The sequence below is a fragment of the Arachis ipaensis genome, chromosome B08 (genome assembly GCF_000816755.2).
Source record: "Arachis ipaensis cultivar K30076 chromosome B08, Araip1.1, whole genome shotgun sequence".
NCBI lineage: Eukaryota > Viridiplantae > Streptophyta > Magnoliopsida > Fabales > Fabaceae > Arachis > Arachis ipaensis.
The window spans coordinates 122,421,864-122,436,221 of NC_029792.2; the positions used below are offsets into that span (position 1 = coordinate 122,421,864).

Genomic DNA, 14,358 nt, shown 5'->3' on the forward strand with positions numbered 1-14,358 from the left:
AATCTATAAAATTTAAATAAAACTACTAAAAGACAAAAGAAAATTATATCTAAACTACTAACTACTAATACTTTATCAGTAATAATGTGAAACTATTTATCCACAATCAATATTAAAGATTAAAACTAATATCAAATTGACATAAATAGTAATATCAACACAAATAAAGCAGTAGCAAAAGCAAATTGAGGGTTTTTAATATAAAGTACAAAAATTGAGGGGTGAGAGTAGAAAAAAAGAGATTAGAATGGAAAAACAAAAAAACTCTAGGGTTCAAAATATAAAGAAAAAAAGGAAGCAGCTTAGAGAAGCAGAGTTTCACAAACAACGTTCAATGTCGTCGTCTTCCTCTGCAGTTCGTGGTGCCGTCGTTGTCAATGTTCTGTGCCTCTGCAGAATAGCGGTGATGCTATTGTTGGTGATGAGTCGGGGTCACAAGTCTTCGTCTTCCTCAAGCAGCAGAGAGGGAAAGTGAACAACAAAGATTATAGAGGGGCGTGAAGAGGCAGTATACGAGAGCCAATGAAGACCCTCTAATTTTTAAAAAGAAAACTCCAAACCAACCCGCCATTTCTGCCATACCTGTATCAGACCGCCATGGTGCCACCGCAATTGCGGCCACCATTTCCGCAACACCACAAACTTAAAATGGCGGTTAGCCCAAAAACCGCCGCGCTATAATGTCATGTTCCGGCCATGGCTGCAATTTGAAAACACTGAGCAAACTACTGTCTTTCAAAAATTTTATCTGTTCTACGGTTTGATACTTTATTCTTTTTGTTTTTATATTTCCGTATTTACCTGTATTTAAAAAAAAAAATCTTTTGACATGCTTCATATGGTATTAAATTACGTTATTCTTTGTAATGTTTAGATTTTGCAAATGAAACAAGCTCTGCAGAGGTACAGCCACATATTAAATGCGGACGATCATTATACAAGCTGGCAAGAGGTTATATTCTCTTCTGTAAACTGTTAAAATGTCCAATGTATCAGTGCTTTTCTTTTCTTTTCTATTTTTTTTTATTTATTCAGAAGTCTATGTTGTTTATGTATACGGGTTTACATGAAACCACCAGTAAATGATGTATTAGGATTTAGGAATATGCTTATAGTAACTTATTTTTCTCTCTTGATTATGACAAATCTTGGCGTCATGAAAAGATTGTCTGTTTCAGGTTGAAGCAGATTGCAAGGAAGATCCAGAGGGGCTGGCACTTAGATTAGCTGGAAAAGGAGCTGTATCTGCTGCATTAGAAGTGGCAGAAAGTGCAGGGTTGTCAAATGATTTACGAAGAGAGTTGCAGGGACGACAGCTTGTGAAACTTCTAACAGCTGACCCTCTTAATGGTGGGGGACCAGCTGAAGCCTCACGCTTTCTTTCTTCATTACGGGACACAGATGATGCCTTGCCGGTTGCGATGGGTGCAATGCAACTGTTGCCCAATTTGCGTTCAAAACAGCTTCTTGTAATCAAACATTTATCTATCATATTGTTCCTTCATTTATTGATATAAATTGTTGTCTCCGAACTTTTGGAATTCCCTCAACATCCTGGTAAATTTTCTCTATGCATTGTTTGAAGGTTCACTTCTTCCTGAAGCGGAGGGAAGGAAATTTGTCTGATGTTGAGATTTCCCGGCTTAATTCATGGGCGTTAGGGCTTCGTGTGCTGGCTGTCTTGCCGGTACCGTGGCAGCAAAGGTGCTCTTCCCTGCATGAGCATCCTCATCTGATTTTGGAAGTGTTGCTCATGCGGAAACAGTTGCAATCAGCAGCACTGGTACTATAATTTAACTTTGGCTAGGTGCTTTAATTACATGCATTAGTATTCATTTTTCTTTTTATGACTTCTTTATATCTATTATTTTTTATAGGATATGCAGTATCCTTTTTGTTTTTTAAGAAAATCTTTTGTATTACTTATGTACTCATAAGTCACAATCAATGCAATGTTTGTTTGCCTTTGTTTCTACAGATATTAAAGGAATTTCCTTCCTTACGAGACAACAATGTAATTACTACGTACTCGGCTAAGGCTATTGCTGTAAGCATCAGCTCACCTCCAAGGGAACACCGGATATCTGTTTTAGGATCCAGGCCAAAGCAGAAGGCTAGACCGGGTGCCCCTCCCAAGATGTCTTTTACAAGCAGCCTAAGTAACTTGCAGAAAGAGGCTCGAAGAGCTTTTTCATGGGCTCCTAAAAACACTGTGGACAAAAGTGCTCCCAAGGATGTTTATAGGAAAAGAAAAAGTTCTGGATTATCCCCTTCTGATAGAGTTGCCTGGGAGGCAATGACTGGGATTCAAGAGGATCGTATTTCGTCCTTTTCTACAGAAGGGCAAGAACGGCTTCCTTCTGTTTCAATTGCTGATGAATGGATGCTTACAGGTGACCTTGTTAAAGATGAAAGCATTCGTTCATCTCACAGATATGAAAATGCCCCTGATATTACCCTTTTTAAGGTAGGTTATTTCTATTGAGTGTAGTAGTACATTAGATATATAACCATTCATGTACTTTCACTTGACAACTTAAGCTTTTAAGAATACAAACACACACACACACACACACACACACAAAAGATAAATTGTTCTAACTATCAATCTTAAAAGTGGTTCTTACATGAGGAGGTGTTAGAGCTACAACTATCCTTATACCTCTACCTGATGCCTTAAGCGCTTTTAGGAGAAATAGTTCATGTCATAGTAGAATATCTCTGCCATCTTTTTATTTTTTTATCGATGCCATTTTGTCTCTTCTGGATGCTTGTGTTGTAGGCACTACTTGCTCTTTGTTCTGATGAGTCCGTCTCTGCCAAAATTGCCCTTGACTTGTGCATTAATCAAATGAAGAATGTCTTGAACTCCCATCAGTTGCCTGAGAATGCTTCTATGGAAACAATTGGGCGAGCATATCATGCCACAGAAACATTTGTGCAGGTATTTATTCGAAAAGAGTAGTTTTGTTGAGTATAGTGGTTGATAAGTGAATATGCTCTAAGTATGGTTATTTGCTTTAATGCAATTTGTAAGATGGCATCATCATCTCTATTTCTGTCATTAGTTCATTAGAATTTTGATACAAATGAAAACACTACCATTCTAATATTGTATTTGCAGGGTCTGCTTTATGCGAAGTCCCTACTAAGAAAGCTCACAGGTGGAATTGATTTTTCCAGTAATCCTGAAAGAAATAGAGATACTGATGAGACATCATCTGATGCTGGTAGCTCTAGTGTGGGTAGTCAAGCGACGGATGAGCTATCTGAAATCTTGTCTCAGGCAGATGTCTGGTTGGGACGAGCAGAGCTTCTCCAAAGCCTTTTGGGTTCAGGGATAGCTGCTTCTCTTGATGACATCGCTGATGCAGAGTCATCTGCCCATCTTCGTGACAGGTTGGTTGTGGAAGAACGGTACAGCATGGCTGTGTATACCTGCAGAAAGTGTAAGGTAGATTATGCCTGTCAGTCATATAGTTACTGGAAGTGCTGATTTCCTTTACTGTGGGTTAAAACTAATATTTCCCTTCATTAGATTGATGTCTTCCCTGTGTGGAATGCATGGGGACATGCACTAATTCGGATGGAGCATTATGGACAAGCTCGTGTGAAGTTCAAGTATGTGATATATATATATATATATATAACTATTTTTAAAGATTTGAAGAATATTGCACAAGGACAGTGATAGGCATCACGAAGGACTTGAGTACAGACTCAATCTCAGTTACATATTATATATTTATTTCATTTCAGGCAAGCACTTCAGTTGCACAAAGGTGATCCTGGACCTGTAATTTTAGAGATTATTAATACCATTGAAGGTGGTCCACCAGTTGATGTCTCAGCTGTTCGTTCTATGTAAGTTGTCTGTTGCTATATTCTACCAGGGCTTTTTTGGTTCTAGGCTGGGCAAACTGTGCCTTTCTAGAGAACAGTGAAAGTATACAGATGCTGAAGGGTCACAGTTCTTCCCGTTTGAGGTCTTGTTCTGTGATAAAAACCTAAATGTGTTAATCACACTTAACCTTTGATTGTTCATATTGGTTAATATTTTGAAAGCAATTATTTTATGGAATAGGGTGAAAAGGATGAAGGCCAAGTGGGAAGAAATAAGAAGTAAAGATGCCCTTAATCTTGGTTATTATAAAACAGCTTCTAATTATATTTCTGCTTCAGGTATGAACATCTCGCAAAGAGTGCGCCCACGATCTTGGATGATTCTCTTTCTGCTGATTCATATCTCAACATTTTATACATGCCATCAACATTTCCCCGTTCAGAGAGATCAAGACGATCTCAAATATCTACAAATAATAATAATAATTCTGTATATAGCCGAGACTTTGAAGATGGTCCTCGAAGTAACCTGGATAATGTCAGATACACTGAGTGTGTAAATTACTTACAAGATGTGAGCATAACTCTCTTGTCTGCAAATAATGGCTTGTGAAATAAAATAATTATCCATTGGTTGTCACAATAGGTTTATGGTCTTTACTAGGAAGTATAGATTATATATTCTGCTTTGATTACTGTTTTACTATTACGTTTATCTTTTGTGATTTTCTGTTTAACATCTGGATTTCATGATTGTTGCTTGGACTTTGCAGTATGCTCGTCCGAATTTGCTTGGTTTTATGTTTAGGCACGGTCACTACCATGATGCTTGCTCTTTGTTCTTTCCTCCTGATGCTGTGCCCCCACCACCGCTGCCATCAACTTTAGCCCCGAGTGGAGTGCCTTCTTCATCTCCTCAGAGACTAGATTCTTTGGCGACTGATTATGGGACGATTGATGATCTCTGCGAAATGTGCATTGGTTATGGTGCTATGCCTGTTTTGGAGGAAGTCATTTCATCTAGAATGTCATCGACTAAATCGCAGGATGTAGCTGTGAATCAGTATACAGCTGCAGCCCTTGCCCGTATCTGCCTGTACTGCGAAACTCACAAGCATTTCAATTATTTATATAGATTTCAGGTAATATTTTCCTCTCTTAATGTGTTATTTAATTTTTTATCTAACAGAAAATTTTTAGATATCTGTAAAAAATAAACCAAAAGTAATGAACAAGGGTCTTTCTTGTGTGGGTAAAATACTTTTGGACACGTCAATCTGTTATATGTTAAGAGAACACATAAGATGAAACTGACCATAAGTAGGTCACCAAAGGAAAGCCAAAAAACTGATTGTATCCGAAAAGCAGGCTATAATTGAAAACGAATCATTCCAACTAGATAACCAAAGTACAGTATAATTCAAGGGCTGTGTATTGACATTTGGATATTCTCAAGAGCCAAAACCTATAAATTGGTTGGAAGTAAATCCATAGGGGCCTCACCATAGGGTGATGGTGAAAGAGATAAACTTCTGCTTCAGAGTCCAAACCAGATATAATATACATATTTTTAGAGACAAAGCAATGCCAGGCCTATGCTTTTGCTACATGTCATTTTTACTTATCCTGTTAAGAACAGTCAAAAAATATTTCTCTTATTGAAATCTTTCTTCCCTATATTTGTAGAGGAACCAAGAACTGAAATATAAATTTTACAGGAGAATTCTTATGAAATCAACTGTCCGAATTCTGAGTCACTGAAATTAGCAAAAATGTTTAAACAAGTAACCTTTATCATACAAATTTCTTAGAAAATGGAAGTTTTGAGAGACTCGGTTTTTTAATGGTGGAAAACTGACACGACAGGCATTATACAAAGGGGAACTTAAAAAGTCTAACAAAATTCCTTAGAAATGAGTAGTATGATTCAAATATACTTCCAAAATTAAATATTAGAGCTGTCTCCCGAATGTAACGACTACAGACAAGTAGGAGAAGGTAACCCTAATAAATGAATTTTGGGGGGCTAACAGTAACTATACCTTAGAATTGATGTCCCATCCATTTGAGGCCAACTATACTTTGAATAACTTGATGCCATGTAGGAGGAAAAAAACAGAAGTTACTTAGTTGTCAATGCCCTGTTCTCTAAGTCGATGCATTGTTCTTGGACACCATTTTCAGAGACTATGAAGATAAAAAGGGTGGTACAATTTTCTTTAAGTGATATAATTTCTTTAAAATATGATATACATGACTAGTAACCACTCATCATTGCATATTAATATTTTCGAATTATTTGGTTATATATTTACTTGTCACCCGAGTAATGAATCTATAAGGTTTGGATAATAGTTGTAAAGATAAGACGTATAATAAGATGTTTAGTATAGAGTCAATGTTAATAGGATATCAAACACAAAAGAAATATAATATCCACATACTTCCGAAAAATTCTCATGCTTTAAATTGGGACGTGTTCATGACATATATACTCTAAACAATGAAGCACATGTGCAATGCAACAAAATTTTGGCCTCCTTGTCCCAAAAACCAACAAAAAGTCTTCCATAAAAAGCCAGCAAGAAGATAGTGCAGAAACATCACAAGGGGAAATAGCCTTATGTTGCTTTGGAATTTGTAACAGACTATTGGTATTGTTTTGGTTTAGCACAATTGGTTTATGAAGGTGGAAAAATATTGTATATAGGAAATGAGTTAAGGAACTAAAAATAAGATTTGCATAATCCAAAGGGATCAAGGGATCTCAACCTTTTGTCCAAGCTAGCCGACAAAAAAAAGTATTATCAATGTCATATTGTAAAATAAATTGACCGTAATACTTCTATTTCTGGACAATTTTTAACTTACTATGGATGTTTTTCTGATGATCTACACACATTCAGGTAATTAAAAAGGACCATGTTGCTGCTGGATTGTGCTGTATTCAGCTATTTGTGAACTCTTCGTCTCAAGAGGAAGCCATTAAACATTTGGAACATGCTAAGGTATGTCCATAATTTGATAGAAGGGAAGGCTAGCGTGGTTAATTTTGAGCCTGCATAGAGTGAGTGAGAGAGAATTTTGGGAATTCTGCAGTTATGATTAGCTAAGTCATAGCTGAGCCAGTTTTCTGCTTATATACAAGATGAGAGTAGCTTCTGAGGGAAGCTACAGTAAGATTAGTATGGGGTATTACAATGTTTAGTTACAGATCTATCCTAGCTGACAGAGGCAGTTACACTGCCTCGATTTTACTCTACTCAGGCTTAGAGTCACTTACAGCTTTTCCTAACTGACACTATTAGTAGTGGTTTGTTTTTTTGTTGAGGGGATTAATTCATGCCAAGGTTCCAGTAGCTGATCCAGCTAGTTTTTAAGATATGGGTTGAACTGAGTTGGCTTATCAGTGTGGATTTAATATTTTAATGTGCATTTAAAACTGATTTATTGTTGAGGAAAGTTGATTAGTAAATAGGTTGATCCCTAATATGACAAAATCTGTAAAAATTGACACAAACAAAAGCATTTTTTAGCTGTCATCCTTGGATGCCTGTGCATTTGCATGATTGCATCCAAAAGAAATTTTTTTTTTTATTATAGTTAAATTATCATAACATGTTTCTTGTCACTTATGGTGCTGCTTTTGTCCAATAATCTCTGTTTTTAACTCATTGAATAGATGCATTTTGATGAGGGATTGTCTGCAAGGCACAAAAGTGGGGAATCAACCAAGCTTATTACAAAAGGTCTTAGAGGAAAAAGTGCCTCTGAGAAGCTTACCGAAGAAGGTCTTGTCAAATTTTCTGCTCGGGTATCAATTCAGGTAAATACTAAGGTTACTGGTCAAATAATTAATTTTCTAAGAACATGCTTCAATGCCAATTGGGAACTGAAACTGATATTAGAGACTTCCCTTGACAGTATTTATGGACACTATTTTGCTTTTGAAAACATATGAATATATGCTTAGCTATACAAATATGTGTTGGGAGTTGTTCTAGAGTATGAATCGAATTGACTCTTTGTTTTGGATTTCTTGAATAAACTTCTTCGAAGTTTCTGCATTAATATATTCCCCTATGGATTATTGTAAAGTCATATATTCATTTCTCAAGATTTCTTTGGATTTATTTTATTCTGTAGGTTGAAGTTGTTAAATCCTTTAATGACTCGGAAGGACCACAGTGGAAGCATTCACTATTTGGGAATCCGAACGATCCAGAAACTTTCAGGTTTGTTTATTTCTTGAGCTACCTTGTAACATTGGCCATCCATTCTCTCTTGATGTATTTTATACCTCTTTTCCCTTCTATTAAGTAGGGGTTATACTCACTTACATAAGGGGAGACAACCCATTACCCATGATGTTGGAAAAAGTACATAAATAGGTTTCGTAGTTACTTGAATGCTTTAACTGGGAATGGTAAGTAATCTTTTGTTCATTGGTGTGCAACTTGTAGATAACCAACAACGCTAACCCATTTTAGGTTTCCACCCCCAGCTCTTGCATACACAAAAACATGGGACCTTCTATCTCAACAGCTACTCTCTTTTCTATCTCTGTTTTCGGTGTCTACACCAAAAATGGGTTTAGAGTTAGTTATTGTTTGACTGTCATAGGGAAAATTTTTATTCTATACCCGAAGTCTTAACTATTAAGGTTACCCGTAGGATGCTATTAGAATTTCTCTACTGTACATGCTGTAAGCATGAAATATTTTTAAGCCGTGCCTTGTAGTATTTCATGTTTATGTACTGATGTACTATAAAAAAGGCTCATAATTTCCTAAAAATTTCAGACGGCGATGTAAAGTTGCTGAGGTCCTTGTTGAGAAAAATTTTGATTTGGCATTCCAAGTGATTTATGAATTCAATCTTCCTGGTAAATTTTTATTCTTTCTACAATCTGGTTCTGCAATCTTGTTTACTACCTTCACAAAGTTCTGTCAGCATATCTAAAGCCTGGTCTTTTAATTTTATCACACAGCTGTTGATATATATGCTGGTGTTGCTGCATCTCTTGCTGAGAGAAAAAAAGGCAGTCAATTGACAGAATTCTTTAGAAATATCAAGGGCACAATAGATGATGATGACTGGGACCAGGTATTTTTAATAAATTTTCTCTTTTCTCTTACATTTGAAAGGTTCTTATTTCAACTGCATGTGTAGAAAAATGTTGTTTAACTTTATATAGTGCAAAAGAGGTTACAAGCCAGAATAAATAGGCTAAAGGGAAAGTTGTAGTGTCCTATCCCTAAGTTGAGGGAGGAAATCACCTTCTCTTCAATTTAGATAAACTATAGATATTAACAACCCAAGAAAGGAAATATTTAATCACTCCTAGTTGCACAATATCGTTTCCTAATAAAGCAAGGGATTAAGCAGAATATCGTTTCCTGAAAAAAAAATGTGCTTAGTCGGAAGTTTTAATGCGGCTTCAAGTTAAATAACTAGGGCTTTTTCAGAATGCATTGAGTTGGTATAAAAAAAGTTGGGAAAACTGTGGTTGTAGACTGCAATGTCTGTGCATGGAAATTACCTTAATAAAAGTTGAGAATACATTTGGAAGTTCAGGGGAGTTAAATTCGGTTTTTGCCCCTAGTGTAGTTGAATGCTAAGTGCCTTGGTATGTTGGGAGTGCCCACACAGTTATGCCACCAAGATCTGAGGTTAGAAGGTGCCGCAGCATCACTTTTACTTCTTTTATGAATGCTATGGTAAAGGTACAACTTGAATCCAAAAAATCATCAAAGGGAAGTTGTGGCATGTAGACATGGGTTTTATATTGTCTAAAACAAATTAGGAAATTAAGATGTTGATTTTGTAACATGAGTTATGGTGCATTATCTGGAATTTTCAGTCCAGCTACTGGAATAAGAATGTCTTCGAGTAATAATTTGTGGACTTAAACAAATGTTGATCAGCTTGAACGTTTTGAATGCTGTAGGTCTTGGGTGCTGCAATAAATGTATATGCCAACAAGCATAAAGAACGCCCAGACCGTCTAATAGACATGTTAACTAGCAGCCACAGGTGAGTCCTTTTTCTTAATGCATTTTCAATTATATTGTTTTCTAGGGTAAAATATTTTGATGCTTTTTATGCATCATTATAGGCTCGTTCAGTGAAAAATATTTAGGCACAGATATTTGGATATCAATGATCATTCATTTTTTTTCTCCTTTGTTGGTGTTGGATATAAAAAACATTAATGAGTCTCTGTCCAGTTCAAACTTGTAGGAGGTGTCGAGGTAAAAGGTTAGATCAAACTACATATTTATGTGTACATATAGGCTGCGTTTGGTGTGCACCTGAGACAAACACTAGAGACACACACACAATATTTGTGTCTATATATTGCGTTTGGCAAAATAGATGGACAAGATACATAAAACTTTAAAAAGTCAATGATACCCTTTATTTAAAAAAGAAACAGAAAATGGAAAACTATTATCCTCTTCTCTATCCACCACAAAAGCTGTCTCTCACCTTTCCTGTAACCTCCATGTTCTTCAAAAGAAATCAATTTAAACAAAAAATCAAAAGAATGATACTAATAAATAAAAATAATAATAAGAACTGATTCATAAGAAATAACAAAAAAACCATAATCATTCATCGTCAAATTAGTTTCAGTATTTTTTTCTTTTCTTCTTTAACAATTTCAAAAATAAAAAAGAAACCAGAAAATACAAAGATTGAGACCCATGGCAGAGGAGCAAATGTCGTCAATGGTGATGAGAACACCAAGATTGGCAACAAGACAGGTAGGTGTGGCGCAGTGAGACAACGACAATGTGAGCACATGAAAGCTTACGTTGCATATCTGGAAGCTGATGTCTTGGTGCTTCTAGAAGTTCACATCGTTGCAAATATGGAGGTGTGAGACAAGATAGAGGGCGAGGAAGAGGGATGAGGAGATGGAGGCAGAAAGTGGAGGACTGTAGGGTAGAAGGTGGAAAGTGGAAGGAGGCAGAACGGAAGAGGGAGAGGGAAAAGGGAAGAGGAGAACACAGGCAGAGGGCGGAAGGAGGGTGGAGGAAGGAGGCAAAATGATGTGAGAAGAAAAACTAGTAAGGGACGAAAGTAGAGAAAAATTGTCTCGTCTTTTTTCTTAGTGTCCCAGCTTTGAGGTGGTACACAAATTGTATTTGTGTTCACTTGGGCCTTGTTTGGTTGGTGTCTTTCAGACCCAAGGACAAATATAATAGATACACAAATAGACGTAGACACAAATATATACAATTTTTTTAACATGTTTGGTGATGATATAAAAGACATTATTTAATTCCAACGATGACCACTTTTCACCACCACTACTAATGTTTCAACCTCAATCCAAATCAATATCATCAATAATTTAATTATCAATTCAACAATTCAAATTAAAAAAACTGAAACAGAGTAAAAAAGTTCAACAGTTAATATTAAAAAAAAAAAACTAATATAGAATAAGAGTGAACAGAGTCAGAGCAAAGGGAGGAAGGGTGGAGCAAAGAGTGAGCGGAATCAGAGCATCTAAGAGGCAATGGAGCAGCAGAACTAAAGTGCAGAGCAGTTCAGAAAGGAGGCACTGGTGGCAAACTGAAAGGCCCAGGCGGCTTGGAGAGAAGGGGAGGATGAAGAGAGGAGTGCAGCGGTGGCTATGGCGGTGGCGGAGGGAACAGTGGAGGGAGAGGGAAGTGATAGAGGAAAAGAGAGGAGGGAAGAGGAAGAGCAAAGAGAGTTGTAAAAAGAGGGGTTAGCATTAGGATAAAATTGGCAATTTTAAAAATAATTAGAGATAAAAGTGTCGAAACTTGTATCTTATAGATTGTGTCTCAGTGTCCCGGTTTTAAAGAGGGACCCTGAAGACATGTATTTTATGTGCATTTATATGCCACCGCATCCATAAAAAATCTGTCTATTATTAGCAAACAAACAGTGGACATGTGCCACCATGTCCTTGTCTGTGATGGACATAGACACTAACCAAACACTGCCTTGTGTACTCCCGTGTCTCAAACATTTGTATCTCAGCACACCAAATACTAGACGTGTGTAACCGTGTCCGTGTTTTTGTTGGATATGGACCGCAAACACTGACATATAGCTGAGTACATGATGTGCCACTTGACTTCATATTTAAATTCATTAATCAAGGTAACGTATTTATTTATTCATTATTGTGTTTGCAGGAAGGTTCTTGCTTGTGTTGTTTGTGGTCGTTTGAAAAGCGCATTTCAAATTGCTTCACGGAGTGGTAGTGTGGCTGATGTTCAATATGTTGCTCATCAGGTTAACCTCTCAGTTTTGACATGGACTTCTGTATTATTTGATCATAATTTTGGAACAATTGACAAACTCTGTTAGATATGCTGCATCCTGAACTTCAAATTCATAGGATTCACCCTTATATTTTATATTCTGAACCCATTTCTACAAACTAGGTAGATCTTGCAAAATGCAAGGTGTTTTCTTAAATTGATCCTTGGGGGAAATTTTAGGGTAGAGCTTAATTTTTGTGTTCAGCAGACACAGCTCTTTTCCTAAGCATGGCGCACATTGCGTGTCTGCTCTTAATTTCTTTGATTCCCATTTCATCATCAAACAACATTGAAATCACATTTAAGACTATCCTTTCATCACCAAAGTCCAGCTGAGGCAGCTACTCCATTTCTCTGGCTTGGAGGTCCAACAGGTGCAAGTTCCAGCCATGGAGGGCAAAAAGAAGCAAGTTGCTGGTGGCTTATGTCTGGTAACTCCTTGGATAGAACCTCATGCCAGTTTCAATCCGAAGTAAATCTCAATGACTATCTTTCCCTTCTAAAGAATGCTTAGGCCACAAGACAAAAGAAAAAATAGCTGTTGGCTTAACCCATAGGTTCTCAACTGTATTGCTGTGCTATTAATTTGAGAAATTGAATAAACCGTTTTTTTTTCTTAGCGGTTCCTACAGTAGCTGTTAATAACATGCCCCAGGATTATCACTGATCAGTACCACCTCCACCTTTACCTCACATTTCAAATTTCATCGTCTCATTCATTGTAACGCATAAACTTACATTATTCTGTTTGATGGGTTATATTTGTTTGTCTAGTAACATATTCAAGTTGTCATATCTTATTATTAATGTTCTTGCAGGCACTGCATGCAAATGCACTCCCCGTGCTTGATATGTGTAAGCAATGGTTGGCTCAGTACATGTAACACATGCCAGAAGAAAGCACAGATAATGTTGATCGTCCAAGTATGCAAATTTTGGTCAATTGATGCACTAGATGCGTTGAAAGCTGGAGTTAGACCACTGTGATTCTTATGTGGAGTGGTTAAAACCAGATCAACAGGGATCAAGTGTTGTAATTGGTTCCTTATTTTGTGTCAATGTTTTTAAGAGTTTCTGGAGTTTTGAAGTTTATTGCGATCTTAGGCGTCCATGTGGTATTGCTAGGGTTGCCAATTTCAGAAGATTATCGGTAGCATGGCCTTTCCTGAAATCAGGGCCACCTACATGTTTGGAGTGCTCACTGAAGTTCTAAAACACACAATAGCATTGGAGAGGAGAACTCTAAGGATGCAAGCATCTTAGAGGATGTTCAGACTGTACGATAACGCTGGTTCATGATTTTTTTTTTTTTTTTCGGTAGACTGGTTCTAGAATTTTGACCAGTTACCAATTTAGCAATGGTTCAAGTCTTGTAGATAACTAAAGGTTAGCCCTAGGTGTCCCCCTTAATGGGCCTACTCGGCACAAGGCATAGCCGAAATCTAGTGAATTTTAGATGCCAACAGTTAATACCAAAAAAAGAAAAAAAGGAAACAGAAAATAGGAGAGAGAGAGAGAGAGAGAGAGAGAGGGGGTTGTTGTAACGTTCTTCGTTCACCCTTATCATTGATATGGTTTTTTATATCTGTATTAAATAACGTTGTATTTTTGCTTGACAACGAGATTGTCGACTAGTCGGTAGTCCAGTAGATAGAGATTGATAAATACAACTTAAATTTGTTGTGCGGAGAATAAGGAATAAGTCGGTTTCGAAGGCTCATGGTTTTAATAATGTGCATAAGTGAGAAATAGAAGCAAAAGGGTTATAAAAATTCAGTCAGATAAGTGCCTAAGCGGTAAGAAAATTGTGCTAATTATTGAGTATTTACTCTTAATTATTTAAGTTGGTATGTTAAATAGTAAAAAGCCAAAAGATTATGATCTTCGTATGTGTTTCAATATATTACTGGATTTAAATTCCCGCGATGCAAGAATAATATAAATGAGAAGATTTTTACGGTTAAAAAATATAATTCTGTTACATATTTAAGTTTTTTTGGCTATTAAATTTAATTAAGTTGGTTTAAACCCAACAAAAATCAGTTTTATTAGTGAGAGTGTGTCCACACGTTTCAATTTTTTATTAAGCGTTTTTTCTTCTTCTTCGCGTGTTTTTTTTTTCATCGCCGTTCTTTTATTGTCACTGTTGTTGCCTGTGTTTTATTTTTTTTTCTTTTTTTTCGTTTTTTTTATAATGATGATGAAG

At 36.5% G+C, this 14,358-nt stretch overlaps 1 protein-coding gene across 7 annotated transcripts in view; it reads left to right on the forward strand.

Moving 5' to 3' along the window:
- Positions 1-13,768, forward strand: part of LOC107612622 (protein DDB_G0276689) — a 28,924-nt gene extending 15,156 nt beyond the window's left edge. For 4 of the 7 annotated variants that reach the window (XM_021109961.1, XM_021109964.1, XM_021109966.1 and 1 more), the window contains 17 exons: positions 875-952; positions 1,179-1,469; positions 1,586-1,783; positions 1,979-2,467; positions 2,783-2,944; positions 3,125-3,454; positions 3,539-3,621; positions 3,760-3,864; positions 4,183-4,417; positions 4,617-4,985; positions 6,750-6,851; positions 7,526-7,669; positions 7,990-8,078; positions 8,646-8,728; positions 8,834-8,949; positions 9,794-9,879; positions 12,971-13,768. In XM_021109961.1, coding sequence (XP_020965620.1) covers positions 875-952; positions 1,179-1,469; positions 1,586-1,783; positions 1,979-2,467; positions 2,783-2,944; positions 3,125-3,454; positions 3,539-3,621; positions 3,760-3,864; positions 4,183-4,417; positions 4,617-4,985; positions 6,750-6,851; positions 7,526-7,669; positions 7,990-8,078; positions 8,646-8,728; positions 8,834-8,949; positions 9,794-9,879; positions 12,971-13,139 — 3,129 coding nt within the window. In that variant the 3' untranslated portion in view covers positions 13,140-13,768. Of the gene's footprint in view, positions 1-874; positions 953-1,178; positions 1,470-1,585; positions 1,784-1,978; positions 2,468-2,782; positions 2,945-3,124; positions 3,455-3,538; positions 3,622-3,759; positions 3,865-4,182; positions 4,418-4,616; positions 4,986-5,948; positions 6,677-6,749; positions 6,852-7,525; positions 7,670-7,989; positions 8,079-8,645; positions 8,729-8,833; positions 8,950-9,793; positions 9,880-12,023; positions 12,124-12,970 lie in introns of those variants that run through there. The other 3 variants (XM_016314316.2, XM_021109962.1, XM_021109963.1) reach the window with 3 other exon arrangements.